Here is a 17,221-nt window from a genome sequence, read left to right as displayed (position 1 = left end):
AACGCACTTCCATGGTAGGGAAGCGTATATAAATTACTTTTAGAGAGATGTCGGCCTGTCGGTCTGTGTGTGTAATCGTGAATGTCAAGTTCGGTCGAACTGATTTTGATGAAATTTTATATGTGAGTTTATTTTGGTTGGATTGATCAACTTTTGGGATATATCAGACCTGGGGAACTGGGCCTTTTTGCCGGCCAATTTTACATTTTTGCGTATATAAAGAGAAATAATTAACCAATTTCTATGAAACTTAATGTTTAAATTCGGAGTATTACAACAATGAATATATAAATTTTTTGGAAAGACCAGGGCTCTGAAACCGAACTGGGGGCCGATTTTATATTTTTTACCATATTTATGGAACGGATTGATGGAATTTCTTGAAATTTGGTATTTGATTACTGGTTGTTACCGAAACTAACTGATGAACTCTTTAAGAAATTTAGGTGGCGCAAAGCGTAATTATAGTAAGAACCAAATTTACATTTTTCTAGGTATGCTCACTAAAAGCTTACTAGTGTCTTTAAAATTATAAAGAAGTGTTAATAACGCATTTTTATAATCTTCTGTAACACTTTCATTAAACTAGGGATTAATGAAAGTGATTACATTGCGGTCGGTTATACGCTTATCACATCAGATTTTTTTATTTTTCGAAGTATGTTAATTTTTTATTTTTTGGTTAATCGTATCAAATATTTTGATTCTATAATTTATGTGATAATGAAAAAGTGAGTGAACAACGGATTTCTCATAATTCTTTCAAGATAAATTTCGTTATCCTTTTGAATATTAAAGTTAACACTCAGGGCTACTTTTTAGCACTTTTCTAAAAAAATTTTTGAAAAACGGTGCTTACTAGTTTCACTCTGTCCGTCCATCCGTTGATATGTTTACAAAACTTCTACATCTTTGAAATTTCATATGTACAAATCTTTACTAGATATTTATTTCCGAAGAAAATTTTTACTTATCTCCCCCTTCTAAAAGTTATAGCCCCTCAAAGTCTTAAAAATGCCATTTTTTATCTAATGATTGTAGCAAAACCAGAAACGTTTTTAAATCCAGCAGACGCCAAAAAGTAGCGACTGGCTTCTTCTACCGCGGCATATCATATTGGAACTTTTAAAAAAAAAGTTCGTTAAAATTTACCGTTATCTAAAATCCTATTTTTTCCAAATTTTTGATATCGTTCTTGTTTTGGACCTCAGGTTGTAGGAGTCTGAAATTTTAGTAGTTCTTAGATATTTATAGATAGTTCATTTCGTTAGAAGAAAATTTTTTCAACCTTCATTCTGTCTCAAGTTATCGACTTACGAAATTTGTTAAATTTGAATTTTCGGCGCCTTATATTTCCGAAACTGCAAGCTTTACTAATTTCTATAAATGCAGAAAGCTAACGGTAAATGCCATGCCATTAAAAATATAATTATATTTCTTATTATAGGAAAATTAATCCTCGAATTCGAGCGTTTTTGTTTTATTTAAAAGATTGCATGTATTACTCATGCTAAATGTATGCAATCTTTGAAATATATTTAAATATGAATGAAACTAATTTTAATAATGTAGTACACATTGTTTTTAAAAGCAGTATTTTCACTTGTTGAAAGGAAAAGCGCTGCATTGCAAACCATCGGTTTAACCCAGCTTCATTTTTAAATTGATTTGCATGTGCAAACGTTTTATTCCGAACAAGAATTAATCCGCAAAAACGTTCCAAAATTTTGCACGACTGACATCAGATGACATGATCAACTCTCCACCTATTCCATATTTTTTATATTTTCAAGTCTATTACTTTATCGTACACTTTTTTCTGTCTTTTATATAATTTTAGGGTTTTGTTAGTTCAGGTCATAATTTCAATGGCATTGGAGCACATGTAAGTTAAAATTTTTTCATTATTTTTTTCTTTTTGTACTTTTATAATTTTTTAGTTTGTTTTATATATACTATTATATATATTTTTATATATACATAAAAAATTTGTACAAAAATTGTATTAAATATATAAAAAAGGAAGTGCGGGTAATGTCGTATACCCTTTTCATTTTTATTATTTTCTCGGCAATCACAGCATATTTCTAGTTCGGATAAATTCATTTAGAATCGTTAATCGTTAAAATGCTTTTTAAAACTGTACTGGAAAGATTCTCAAACTTATAAACATAAGACCAGTATTAAAATAAATACAGGAAAAATCCCAAATTTCCTATTTGAAAATTTGTCGGGTATTGTGGTATACTTTCTCGGGTAATGTAGTACGCTATAACAAATTGTCCGAACTAATTTAATTATCCGAAAATATAATAACTTTGTTTCTGACGTGCTAAATTATTAAGTTCTATGTTTCTGGTATGACTGTAGTGTGCATCTAATATTAACAAAATGAGGTTATTCTGTGTCGGTCTTGCAAATTCCAAAAAATGCTTAAACTACTCTGTAAAAGTTGGTGTTTTCACTCATCCAGATCTATGATATGCTGCCTTTGAATCTACTGGAGCGTTATTCATGAATAATGGATTTGCATTTTTTCTTGGAAAAATAAAATATGGAGGTAAAAATTTTTCTCCTGCACTCATATAACTTATGACAGTCAAAAGAGTACCCGCAATACTGGACTAGCTGGTCTTCAATGCTTATGTCAAAAACTGGTTTTCTACATAGACGATGGGCAAATATTTCATTTATTATTTTTGAACTCCGTGCGCAAATTTGCAAAGTAATATGAGGCACGCCATATGTTTTTGAAGCCAATAAAATACCTATTTCTCCATTACGAACTGCTGCTATTGTTTTTTGCATAGAAATGTGGTAAAAAGCTTTTACTTTCATTCCCTTTTTAGGCATTGCCAGGTTAACATAAAGGTTAAAATTAAAACAACATAGATATGTGCTGCTAATACAGTATAGTATACCAAAATACTCTTATTAAGGTATACCACATTACCCGACAGGGTACAATTTTCAAATTTAAAAAAAAAAAAAAATATAAAAATGTAAATGAATTTAATTTGCAAAAAAAGTCAACATAACAAACAAACAAAAGTCAACATACAAAAAAATTATGCTACTTCCAAATTAGAATGAAATTGAACATGATTAGACAAGATTTACTTTATTCAATTGTTAAGCTGTAAATTCTGTTTAAACAGATAATTGTTATATGTTCAGTATAAGAAATAAATTGGTATTCCACATTACCCGCACTTACTCTAAATACAATAAAAGAAACAAAATAAAAAAGCAAATAAAATATGTAACAAAAAAAATTAGAACGCCGGCCCAGCACCAAGCCCCCTTGGACAATTACCACCAAATGAAGGAATGCCAGGCGGTCCAATGGCACCAAATTTCTTTCCAGTAAGTCAAAAAATAGTAAAAATAGAAAAATACAAATAAATTTTCTTTTAATATAAGGATATGTATATATATATATATAAAATGTGTATATGTGTATACATATATTTTAATGTGTATAATAATGTATTCGTATGTGTGTTATATTATATTTTCATTTACTGTATACATATAAGTATATATAGTTATGTTTGTTTTTTAAAGCAAACATAAATTGTATTTTTTAAAAGTGTCCTTTGTTTTATAATACAAAAACATGTGATATACATTGATATATATATATATATAATATTATATAATTATATATATATATATATATATATATATATATATATATATATAATTATATATATATATATATATTTATATATATATATATATATATATGTATATATGTATATTGTGTATACAAAATTTTTATTAAATACAATTAGTGCATGTACAATATGGTCTATGCGTGAGTGGTTTTTGGAATAGTGAGTAGTTCTAAATAAGAGAAAACGTTACTTGTACAGGATGTTTCGCACAAGATGCAAATAATTTCAAAGATTTGATCAATTTTCAGTAAAAAATTTTTTGAGTTGGAGGGGGGGAGGTTGGAGATTTTTATTAAAATTATCGGTTTCACAATCAATTTGATTTGAGTTAGAGTTTACTAAATGTAAATGATGTACTATGGTTCCAATCAAATTGATTTAAAAACCGAAAAAAATGAGCAATAAACCAATCCACGGCGGTTACTCTATGTTGCATGGTTCCAAAGTTATAAGCATATTCATACGCTGAAAAAATCTAGTACCATTTTTTGAATAGACTGTAGCTCAAACACGAGTATATTTTCACCTCCCTCCCTGTACAAGTTTTTGATGGAAATTGATCCAAGAATCATCCCTGAAATTATTTGGCACCTTATGCGAACAACCTGTCTAGTTATAAGTTTTGTAAAACATTTAGTAATTTACGTACATACATATTTATATAGGTAGATAAATACTAATTTTATAATATATACGTTAAGTGCACATATATATGTATATATATATTATTATTTATCTTCTGTATTAAAATTTATATTCTGATATTGAAATTTATAGTATATATTTGGAAACATATATCGAAATGTGATATTGTGAAATTTAATCATAATTTTGCTGTGCGAAAATTATAAATCTTCCACAACCAAAAAATCTGATGTGGTCAGTATATAACCGATTGCAATATATATTGCCTAGATTAGTAAAAGAATTCCAGAAGATTATGAAAATGCGTTTTAAACACTTTTTTACAATTTTAACGACACTAACAAGCGTTTAGTTAACATACCTAGAAAAATGTGAGTTTGGCTCTTAGTAAAATTTTATTTTGTGCCGTCCTTATAATACAAAAAGTTTGCCAGTAACCCAGATAAGTTTTCGAGCCTTGATCTTTCCAAAAAATCTATAGATTCGTTGCTGTAACACCACAAATTTAAATATTAAATTTCAATGAAATCGGTTGATTATTTCTCTTTATTTGCGCAAAACGATTTCTTCCAAAAGTTAGGAGGTTTCTTGTACGGTTGAGGGAAACTTATATATGAAATTTCAAGTAAATCTGTTGAATATTTTCTTCTAAATGATCAAAAATGTAAAACAGACCCGTTAAAAGGTCCAATTCCCGATGTCTGATTTATTCCAAAAGTTGATCAATCCGTGACATAGTCGAAATAAACTTACATACTTATGACATTTGATCAAACTCGGTTCACCCGAACTTACAGACCGACACATTGCTCACCGACAGACCGACACATTGCTAAAAATAGTTTATTTACACTTCCCTTCCATGGAGAAGCGCATTCCCACCTAAAACTCGATATGTAAAATTTGTTGCCATAACCTTCCATAACCTCCCTTATTGCATGCAATTCGGTTATTGAAAAATGTGATCATTTTAATTTCTAAAAAAAAATATGACAGTATACTTGGTTGTATATAGAATATACACTTATGTGGAAAAGTCAACATACGAATTCTATTTTATATTTCAAAACCATACTTTTGTATGAATTTTTTTTATAATGAATTTTTGTACGAATTTTTTTTATATTGTTTCAAATTTATCAGGCTTTATTTATGAACACAAAAAATTAAGAAGTCTTAAAAATGAAAACAAAAGAATTCAGTTCATTTGAGTGTATCACAAGTTCAAGTGGTGCAAAAGTTAACATACGGTATTAAAATAATATAATAAATAACATTAAATATAATTAGCCTAATATGATGTACAGCTTCCTTTGTTTGGAATAACTTCCCTCAATCTATTTCGCATTGATTTGTCCAATTTTTGGAGTGTTGTCATATAAATTTTATTCCATTCCTGTTGGATAGGTGTTTCTTAAAATTTCTTCATTTTTTTCATTGTTTTTCTGGACTTTTCGCTTGATTTCATCCCACAAACGCTCAATAGGATGATTAGGTCAGATGATTGGGGTGGATTTTTGAGCTACTTAGAACGAGTATAAAGTAGCCACTCACGGACAATGAGAGAGGTATGTTTTGGATCATTATCCTGTTGAAATCAAAATTTGTCCTCAAGTTTTAATAATTTTGCACTGTCCATTAAACTGTTTTTCAAAATATTTAAATACCCTATTCATTGTAGTATAGATAAATTGTAATCTGCCAACGCTAGAAGCTGCAAAATATGCCTAAACCATCACGTTTCCACCCGCGTGTTTAACTGTTCTAATAAAAAAAAAATTCTTCAATGGTTGATAATTTTTTCCGAAATATACATTTTTTTCAGGTGTATGAAATGAAAACTTCCTTTTATTTGGAATAACATATTTTTTACTTTTGCTAATACCTTTTGTGCGCTATATACGCACTTTATCCACTTACGTGGATTTTCTTCTTATTGAGACAACAACCAATTTAAATTGAAGCCTATTAAAATTAGAAATATTATACCTGAATTAATCTAAAATTAAATTTTTCTTTATGCCTTTTTTTTCATTATTAATTACAAACTAAAATTACCTGTTTTAATCCTTAAAACTGGTCAAATAATTAATTTAAAGAGCCGATTCATGAACGATTTGTGATAACAAATTTTCGGGGTTTACTTTCACTTTCATTAGTATAGCCCGTTTTTCTCTTTCAGAAAACATTTTTGGTTGTATTGAGCGAGGGTTTGAAGCAGTACATCCACTCTTATTATAGTTGCTAATTATAATTTGTATAGTAGATGTACTTTTACTGCAAATTGTGGTTATTTGACCTGAAGATTTGCCTTCATTTCTTAAATCTACAGTAACTTTCCTTAATTCGGTGCATATCTTTTTCCTTTGAGAAATGATTTCGTATTAGTGAGGAACCAAAGTACTTTTCTTTTTGATAAATATACAAAACATTCAATTACTACATTAGAATTAAGAAAGAAAAAAATCGTATGTTAACTTTTGCACATGTGATAATTTTACTTTTCGGCGAATTTCCTCTTTTGTTTCTTGAAAATCAAAGAAAACATCTAACATAAAAGTAATTTTGTTGATGTTTAAAGAAAAAATTCACTACGTGAGTTTTTATTTTGAATTGAGTTAGCAAAAAATCCATGGTTATGATTAAATGCATTAAATTGAAAAAAATATTACTGTACGTTGACTTTTGCACGTAAATGTAGATAATAATTTATTATTATAATTTCTATATTATTTAACGTTAGACAAATGAGTCTGATGTCAAACAGAGTTTACAACTTTCGTCGGACTATCAGATTAAATTGTAAATTTTATCGTATTGTGTAAACAGTAACTTAGATTTAAACACTTGTATATTTATAATAGTTTTATAAATTATTCTAAATTGCCTGTTGATCAATATATTTATATAAGATCTCTACGTTAAAAAAAAATTTATTAAAATAATATAAATTTTAAATTAATAATAATATTTTAAAATATAAGATTTTACTAATATTTGTTTAAAGATTAATAAAAATATGATATGATTAAAAAGTTGAAAAGATACTCATAGGGCGGCTACCAAAGCTGCAAAATTTTTGCTCAGAATATGCAATCTACAATCTGTTAAACATTTTGGTAAACATAAATATAATGTAGACTGGCAATTCTACTTTAGTCAGCTGTGTACCTTTAAATCAAAAATTGGAATACATAAACTAGTATCATTGACATTTGAAAAAATTAGAAAAGGTATTTTAAACAGAACGTTTTTTCAAGTAAACTAAAAATGGTAATATACCTACTTGTTTTGATAAAAAAAAACAGAAGACATAAATGCAAAACAATACAAAACAATTGTAGATAAGTAGTCAGTTGATGGTATCATTAAGCTAAGCCATTCTGGAGAGCAATCCGAAAATTGAAACTCGCAACAATATTCGCGATAATATTAATAATATTCAGAAGAGAAGATGCGAAGTAAAATGCCTTTTGATTAAAAACCGAAAACGACAAAATATACAAAAGGCAAGAAAGTTCTTACAAACTCTAAATGAGTTTACCGACTAGGTTTTGGAAGCTATTTCCGCATGCGTAAAAAACGTTTGATGTTAATCCTACTTCTAATGAAATTTTACTTTTTGTGTATTTTTGCTCACAAGATATAATTTTCAGTGTCTAATGAGAGTTTTAAAATCGATGTGACAAATACAAACTGAAATGAGGATGGGAAACTTATACGCGATATATTAACCGTGTAGTTTTCTTCTTGAGCTTCCTAACTAAAATAATAAAATATTTACTTACTTGAAATAAAATAAAACACTATTCTACTATTATTAAATAAGTACACTTCACTTAATTATTAACAGAGTAACAAAATACAAGAAGCAAAATAAAATAGCACATTTAGAGGCTACTAAAAATTTTGATTTTTAAATTGAAAATTTGAATCGAGTTTCTAATTATCGGACATAATGGACATTATATTTTGAAGCACATCTTTAATTGATTCTAATATAATCAAGACATATAGTCTCCTTTCTTCCAATTTAGTTTTGTATTCCTCCACTTTGAGGAAATCTTGATGTCTTTTCTCATCCTTTTGTACTTGCTCTTTTAAAAAATCCATTGCATCATTTTTTTTTTTCTTACGGGATATAGCAAGTTCAGGATCGCTGTCAATATTTTCGTCGTTTCCAATTTCAATTGAATGCGTTGATGAATTAACTAACATTTCTGGAGGTGGATTAATACTATGACGGGAGCCGTAAACCTCATAAAATTCATCAAAAAATTCCCAATACGTCATAACCATTTCCACAATTTCTTTTTTTTATTCTTTTATATAAGGCACAAAGAGTAAAAAATTTTTTCCAGTACTTTTCTCCATAAAGTTGATTTTGATGTCTTACCTGACTTAAAATCGCCTTCCATTAAAAGCCTCCCGCAATCATTAAATCAATAGTTTTAACTGAATAGTTTTAACTGTTATTCCTTTTGCCTGATTTATCCATGAAATAAAGAAATTGATAAGTACGTAAAGTTTTATATAAAAAGAATCATGTTGTACTCGTACAAAGTGAATTTAGTACATTTTTACTTTCGTTAAAAATTCAGATTGTACCAAAATTAAAAACGTTGAATTGACAGCTTTTATTTTGGTAGACGGGAATATGTTTTCTCATTACAACATACATAACGTTTTGTTACAAGGTGTTCGATTAGATTTGAATGCTCTCCCGAAACAGGGTTGGTAAATAGAATGGATCCGCACGATCAAAAACCTTAGGGAAATTGCTTTTTTTTCCCCGAATAAATAAGGATATGAAAGTTATTTTTAAATATCGACTTCTTCTTCATTTGGTGGCGCTACATTTCGTTGTGAGATTTCGCCTTTACAATTTGCCACCATTCTACTCTGTTTTTGGCTTTTCTTTTCCATTCGCAAACTTCTAGTGTTCGTAAATCACTTTCCAAGCCGTCTAACCATCTAGCCCGTGGTCTGGCCCTTATTCTACTTAACAATGGCTTATACTCAAAGATTCGCTTTTGTTTGCGGTCCTCAGGCATCAGGTGCTAAGTGGCCAACGCATCTTATTCTTTGTGATTTGATGTGTTTTACAATATCTTCGCCATTGATTAATTGATTCAGTTCTTCGTTCGTTCGTACAAGGGACGTTCCATCTTCAAGTTGCTTGGGACCAAAAATCTTTTTTCGATTCGAATATTCTTAAATTTTTTTCGTCAACCTGAGTTAAAGACCATGCCTCGCATCCATGGTCTTTAAATATCGACACGATAACTAAAATTGTTATTATATTATTATTTTTTAGAAAAAAATTTATAAACGAACTTTCGTTATATTTTGGAGGCATATCTGGGGCTTCCCTTCTCTGCATTTCTTATAATTTTTTTTTGTTGAAAACAATTTCTAACCCTATAATTTCTAACCATATATGATACATCATGTAGTTTCATTATGTATATTAACGTTTGGAGTAGGAGGGAAGGTGGCAGAGAATTAGTGAACATTCTTTTAGGCTATTGGGATTATAATGATTATTTAATAATGAGTAAATTATCATGAGTTTTATTATATGTATATCAGTTCATACTGCAATGGATATATAAATAGCACATACTTACGAGTATGTATGTAATTGTTTTTGAGAAATTATCATCACCTATATGTACTAATTACGGTTAAATTCTCAAAATTTTTAAATATGTGGAAATGGTTTATAATCTGATCCTAACTTTCAATTAAATTTTAATTTATTAACTTATTATATATACTAATATATATATATATATATAAATATATATATATATATATATATATATATATATATATATATATATATATATAGCTTCTTCTCAGGTGTCAGAAAGTACGGGTACGTCTAGAACGGCTAGAGACATGGGAAAAAAGACATAAGATAGGGTTTTGCCTCTTGGGTCCGAGAAAAATCTGACATTGGAACTTTCTTATCCCCGAAATAGCCTTATTTAAAGATTTTCTGAAAAAAAATTTGTATAACAAATGAACGTTTTTCTTTTATACTTTATATTATTAGAAACAAGTTCTAATTGAATCGTTAAGCGTAACGGCTGGAACTTTAATTACGGTAAAATTAAAAATAATATTTAAATTAAAATTACTGTGTTAGTACAACGGCTGTTGCAGTCAACTATAGGATGGCTGCCTGTGAAACGTGTAAAAACAGAATTAACGGTGAAGGTATTAGGTGTGCCGGCGTGTGTAATAAAATATATCACGTTTCGGGAAAATGTTCTGGTATAGATAAATACCAGAGCAGTATTTTGGAAACGAACAAGAGATTAAAATTTCTGTATGACGATTGTGTTTTATACATTTACAATAAAGAATCGGTTCTTCAAAAAATGGACTGCGCGATATGTAGAAACACGAAACATCTTAAAGAATATAAGAGCGATTTCGAGAACGCTCTGCAACGGAATGAAAATGAAATAATGGTACAAGTTAAAACTATTAAACAAAAATATATGAAGCGTTTAAATGATTTGAAGAACGAACAAAAAAAAGAGATGGAAAAAATGGTTACAATTGCCGAAGTTTTTAGGAAGGAAAGTGGAAAACTGAATGTAGTGCTCAACAAGCATACACAAAAATTAAATGAATGTGTGCTCAAATTAAAAATTCTTTAAAAATAATATATTAACAATTTGCGTCAAACGGTGTCATATACTTATGTTTTGAAAACAAATAAAGAAAAAAAATCGAGCGGTACCAATGAAAAAAACTTACCAATAATAGTGAAATCTAAGCAAAAACAAAAACAAAGGTTGATTCAAAAAATTTGAAAATTAATAATGTGGAAAGTATAATGGAGTGATAATAATTGAATCAGATTCTCAGGAAAACTGTGAAAAAATGAAAATAGAATTGGAAAAAAATAAAGGGTGCTCATGAAATTAAGATACCTAAAGAAATAAAACCAAAAATAGAAATTGTGCGCATGAAAAATAAATTTAGTGAATGTGATGTAATTTGAAAAATTAAAAAAACAGAATGAAATGGTGGAAAAGACTGAAATGAAAGTAATTAATTTGCGTACGGTCAAGAAATTTAATAAGGAAAATTCAAAATGTAGTTATAGAGGTCGATAAGGAATCCTTTCTTTAAATATTGGGCATGAAAAAATTATGCATTGGTTGGGAAAGATGTGGGTTTTTTGATGCAATAAAAGTACAAAGATGTTTTAAATGTAATGGTTTCAACCAGAAGTCTAATGAATCCTAAAATGAAGAAGCGTGTTCAAAATGTACAAAAAGTCATAAAACAAGTGAGTGCAAAGAACAGGAAATTAAAATATGTGTTAACTGCAAAATATAATAAAAATTGGCAACCTAAATATTTTATATCTGAATATATGTAGCATAAGCAACAAAATTTTTGGTATGGAAGCGCTGATTACAGAACTGAAGGGTTCGAACGTAGTAGTGCTGATAGAAGTGTGGATATATAATGACAAAATTGATTCACACAATATACCTAACTTCACAGGGGTATATAATTGCAGAGAAAAAAATTGAGAGGTGGCACTGCAATTTTTGTGAAAAATGGCATTCCTTTTAATGTAATTTGTAAAGAAGAGAAATATAATTATACGATTATTGGAATTCAAAATGTTAAACCGAAAATAAAAATCGGTACATTTTATAAAGCTCCAGCAGAAAAGAGTAATTTATTTATAGAATATTTAGAAAATAAACTAACAAATAATTCAGATCATTAATTTTTTACTGATAGCAATTTGAACTTACTTGAAAATAATAACATATTAGCGAGAAATACTCGTAACGATATGATAGCTACTGCAGGATATTACATAGTAAACAAAATTTAAAGTACAAGAGTAACACAATAAACAAAGAGCTTAATTGATCATATAATTACAAATATTAATAATAATTCCAATGTTAGTTAGAAAATAGAAGATAATAATTTATCAGATCATCAGCTAGCCATAGTTGTTATTAAATGTGAGATGACCAAAAAATTGCCTATAAAAACGCGGGTAATGCATAGAACAGATTATGATCGACTACGTCGGATTGTAAAAGAGAAAATAGGTGGGACAACGGTAACGGAAATTAATATTTTAATAAAAATTATTCAAGAAGCAAAAAAATGTGTACAAAAACTTTCCGTTTTAGAGCTGGAAATAATAGTTGGATAACACCGCTTTTACTGGAAAAATTGAAATATAGAAAATCATTGTATGATGAGCATAAAAGAGAACCGAACAACTATGAAAAAAGAATAAGATATGTTGAAGTTAAAAAGAAGATAGAAAAGTTAATAAAGGAAGCTAAAAATAAACATTTAACTTTAATGATTAAAAAGCAGGAAACGACTTTAGAAAACTATGGGAAATTTTGAATGCAATACAATAAGTAATAAGAATGGTGAAGTATCTGAACAATCAGCATTTGTAATGAAAGAAAATGGGAAAAGAACAAATGCGGATTACGAGACAGCACAAACCATGAACAAGTTTTTTAATGATTTAGGTGAAAACATTGAGGAAGGGATCCAAAAATCCCTAGTGGAAGATGATAATATCTATAAGCTACACAATAACAAAACAATGTTGCTAACACCGGTTACAGGAAAAGAATCTGACGATATTATTATGTATCTTAATAAAAATACAGCACCAAGATTGGATAAAATAACAATTAAAGATGTGCAGGAAATGGTAGATATTATAAAATACCCCTTAACAAATTTAATAAAGAAATGTTTCATGGGCGGCGAATTTCCGGAGGAATTAAAAATCGCATGCTTGGTTCCAATTTATAGAGCTGGCTTAAAAGAATGTAAATACATATATAATATTTTGAATAATAATCTTAAGTCGAAATTAATTCTGATAAATAGAGAAAATATTCATAATTACATACTAGAAATAGAAGAAACTTAGATATAACTAGAGCTAGGACAACGAAAAAACAAAATAGTTTAAAATGCAGTGCAATAAAACTATTTAACAGTTTTCGTACAAGCTTTAAAAATAGTGAATAATTGGATATTTTTAAAGGTAAACTTAAAAAACATGTAAAAAATTTAGAAGTTAGTATTGTATTTAAATATTATTTAGAAAAAATGAAATAAAATTTTAGTTTTAAATTATTTATAGTGTTTAAAAAATAGTAAATCCGTGATTTCAATAATGCGCTTACGACGTAATCTGTGCAAATATTAAATTTTAACAAACGTTACCACATCGTTAAAAACATGGCATTTTTATGCTGCATTTTAAGGAAAAAACTTAATAGCTAGAACTTTATTGCTGAAAATATGTGCTAGTTTATTTAATTGGTTATTTCTGGCAACAGTTATATGACATGTATAAGAAAAACGTGCTCGATTTTTTCGATACCCGATTTACTTTTATTTTACGTACCCACTACATACGTATAGAACGAAGAAGAAAACTGTACAATGATAATGCATAAAGTACAATGAGCTTTTACTAAACTTTTTCGATACTTTGTAAAGTTTGCGTTGTAAGCGCATTATTGAAATCACGGACATTCATATATTTGAATTAAACTATTATTTTGTTTATGCCTAAACCTTTTCTTTATTTGAAAAATTTATTTTTGTATGTTTACCCCCATGATTTAATTATGTGTTTAAAATTTATTTCTATATGCCAAACGGCCAAATTTATTTCTATATGCCAAAATACAAAGATGTACCAACAAGATAAATTTCTACTTAAAAAATCAATTCTGGTATACCAAACATTGACAGAACATAATAATATTTTTAGTCTTTTATGTTTATTTTCTTATTCCTACTCTTTTCCTTTAAGTGTTTCTCATTTTTCACCAATTTTTTTTTGCTTCTGTTTGTTTGGCTTTTTTTGTTTTATTTTGGTAAATTATTCACATATTTACTTTATGTTCTGCCAATGTTTGGTCCCCGATTATAAAAATTGCAAAATTTTTTTTTGTTGGTGTTGAACTATCTAACAATATTTTATTATAACAATATTTTTTTTTTAAATTTATATTTAAAAAAAAATATATATATATAAATATATATTCTTTTGTAATATATATATATATTACAAAAAATAAAACAAAAAATTTAAAATAAAATAAAAAATTTTAAAATAATCCAAGCAAAGAAAAGTACGACAACATCCAGGCAAGCATCGATCAAATAACCTTCTGGCTATCAGACTACCACGCTACGCACTAGGCTACGCAGTACCTTGAATTTCCCTTTATAATTCTATATTTTATTTATTTTTCGTAAAACTCTTCAAAAACCATTCTATTTTACATTATATATATATATAGCTACTTCTCAGGTGCGGGTACTTTTAGAAGGGCTAGACACATGGGACAAATGGCATTAGATAGAGTTTTGCCTCTAGGGTCCTAGAAAAAGCAAGAATCCCACTCACCCTCCCTCTTCAGCCCCTCCAAAAGTGCTTTGTGCTGCTTTTTACGAATTGGTATTACATCCTGTATACATATTGTACAGGTAAGTCCTATATATGTATTGTACATTAGTAAGCAAAACATAAGTGTACATTAAATTTCCTGAAAAGTTAGGACGAAATTTAATAAGAAAATTTAATTTTACATATTGCATTAACCTTCTGCAAATAGGGTATTTTCAAAAAAATATTTAGAACAGAAACTCGTTGATATTGATTTGTAAGGATAAAGCTTTTTATACCCGCACGAACGTATGTTTGAAGGGTATACTACATTTACCTTACTGTTTGTAACACTAAGAAATAATGGTCTTAGATATAGACTCAAGTGTATGTTTGTGATCAGTGTCCGTCCTTCCCAACGATAACTCAAAAACTAATTGTGCTAAGTTTCCAAATTTTCACAAATGATTTACTATAGTAAGTGCTAGAACCCTATTGAAATTGGATATGATCGGAGTATTGGTTCGACTAGTTGCCATACAACTTCAAAATTTATTTATCTATATCTCAGAAACTATAAAAGCTGTGGTATTGAAATTTCGTACAGGTCAATATGTAAGTATATTACTGGCCAATGTATAAGTATGTGTTTGATAAAACTAGTTGAAATTTCTTGGTTCCTTCTGGTGGCTGCCATACAACTTCAAAAGTTATTTGGCTATATCTAAGAAACCATAAAAGCTGTGATATTGAAATTCACACAAGCGAATATATTAGTTGGGCCAATGTGTTTGATAAAATTCGTTGAAATTCCTTGACTCTTTCTAGTAGCTTCCATACAACTTCAATAGTAATTTGGCCATATCTTAGAAAATATTGAAACTGAAATTTTGCATAAATTAATATAGAAATTTAAAGTTATAGCCTGCCCCAAAGTCAGCTATGTCATATTTATTCGCACACAGAATAGCAAATATGTACGGGTAACACAGAGTTGACACGGTCAACTTTTGTTTGATACGGGTTTTGCTCGTTTAATTTCATTTTGCATAAGACCAAAAAAAAAAAATTATCAATAAAAAAAAAGTTCATCTGACAGATCGCATTTTTCAGGGTTCGGAGCTGAGACTTTTTGCATGGAAATCGTATGTTATACGCATTACCCTATGTAGTATTAGTGTTAAATGATTATACTTTCACGCGCTTTATTCGCATGTATTATAAAGTCCAAATGTATATGTGCATGGATGCTAGTAGCGAATTATTTTATGGCTAAACAGTAATTGATCGCTTAATGTGCTTATTGTCAAAGGTATTTTCCAATTTTATGCGACATAAGTCAAAGCGAGGTTCTAAAATAAATTACTCAAAAGATATTAGATCTCAAAGGAGCTAAATATTTGCTTAAATATGTACTTTTTTGTAACTATTTTGAAGAGCTTTTCTTATTTTAAGTTTTATCTTATATGTATATTACGAGTGTGTTTTTGAAAAAAGTAAACTTAAAATATCTCACACACAGAATGGAACACAATTTCAAAAGTGCTTTCACAGCTATGTTACTATGACGCTTCATTTAAAAGCTTGTCTTAGATATTATTCTTCAATAATATCTACTTGTATTTTTGTCTGGAACTCACACATGTTGTAATTACTAATGTTCAGATTTCGGATCCAATAATAATTTATTGCATTTTTCGAATTATTATATTATGAGCAGAATATATTATTCTCCTTTGTTCCAAAACAAAAACATTATCCTTTACCCATGTTTAACTTTTCAATTATAAGCACTGATAACTTACAATCAATTGGAACAAGATCATTTGAATAAAAATCAAAACAACAACTAAATAACATAAGTGAAAGTGTTATTTACTTGTCCATAACTGTATATTTTTTTATTTTTTTGCTTCACTAATTAAAATTTTAATAAAAAATAATTTTAATTATGTTACTTAAAGTTTAGCCAAAATTATATAAAAGTCTATTGCTATCCATATTTACTTAAAAAATTAACCATAACCGCCTCCTTAATAATGTACGTACATTTAAATTTATAACTATTTTGAAATAATTCAAATGTTTACTTTGAAAAAACTGTCAGAAATGTCAAAAACAAAAAATTGTAAGGAAATGCTGCCACTTTAAATTTTTTATGATGCGATTTTGTTACATAGAACTAAACCTCTTGCGACTTTCGCATTTTCACATAGTAGGCCATCTGATTTAAAATTTTAAAATATTAAAAATTTAAAATTTCAAAATGTCAATTGACAAGAATTACTTTAATTGCATTTGACTGTCATTTGCAAATGATAGTGATAAATATGATCGTCAGATTGATAACGTTCTGGGAAAGTGCCACACATACAAACACGAGGTTGTTTTCACTATATAGAATGAAGAGTCTATATGTAGTAAAAAAAATATTGCTATAATATTTATAGGTCGATTTGGGTAT

The 17,221-nt window shown here is 28.3% G+C and overlaps 1 protein-coding gene across 2 annotated transcripts in view; it reads left to right on the top strand.

Annotated features, from left to right (window-relative positions):
- The window catches only part of LOC129606566 (single-stranded DNA-binding protein 3), a 39,909-nt gene that overhangs the window by 11,908 nt on the left and 10,780 nt on the right, over positions 1–17,221 (top strand). For both annotated transcript variants that reach the window (XM_055516946.1, XM_055516954.1), the window contains 2 exons: positions 1,841–1,885; positions 3,280–3,366. In XM_055516946.1, the coding sequence (XP_055372921.1) occupies positions 1,841–1,885; positions 3,280–3,366 (132 nt within the window). The remainder of the gene's footprint in view (positions 1–1,840; positions 1,886–3,279; positions 3,367–17,221) is intronic.

Source organism: Condylostylus longicornis, unplaced genomic scaffold (genome assembly GCF_029603195.1).
Source record: "Condylostylus longicornis isolate FDR11 unplaced genomic scaffold, ASM2960319v2 ptg000003l, whole genome shotgun sequence".
Classification (NCBI taxonomy): domain Eukaryota; kingdom Metazoa; phylum Arthropoda; class Insecta; order Diptera; family Dolichopodidae; genus Condylostylus; species Condylostylus longicornis.
Note: the sequence above shows the minus strand (reverse complement) of the source record. Positions and strands in the feature narration are given on the sequence as shown.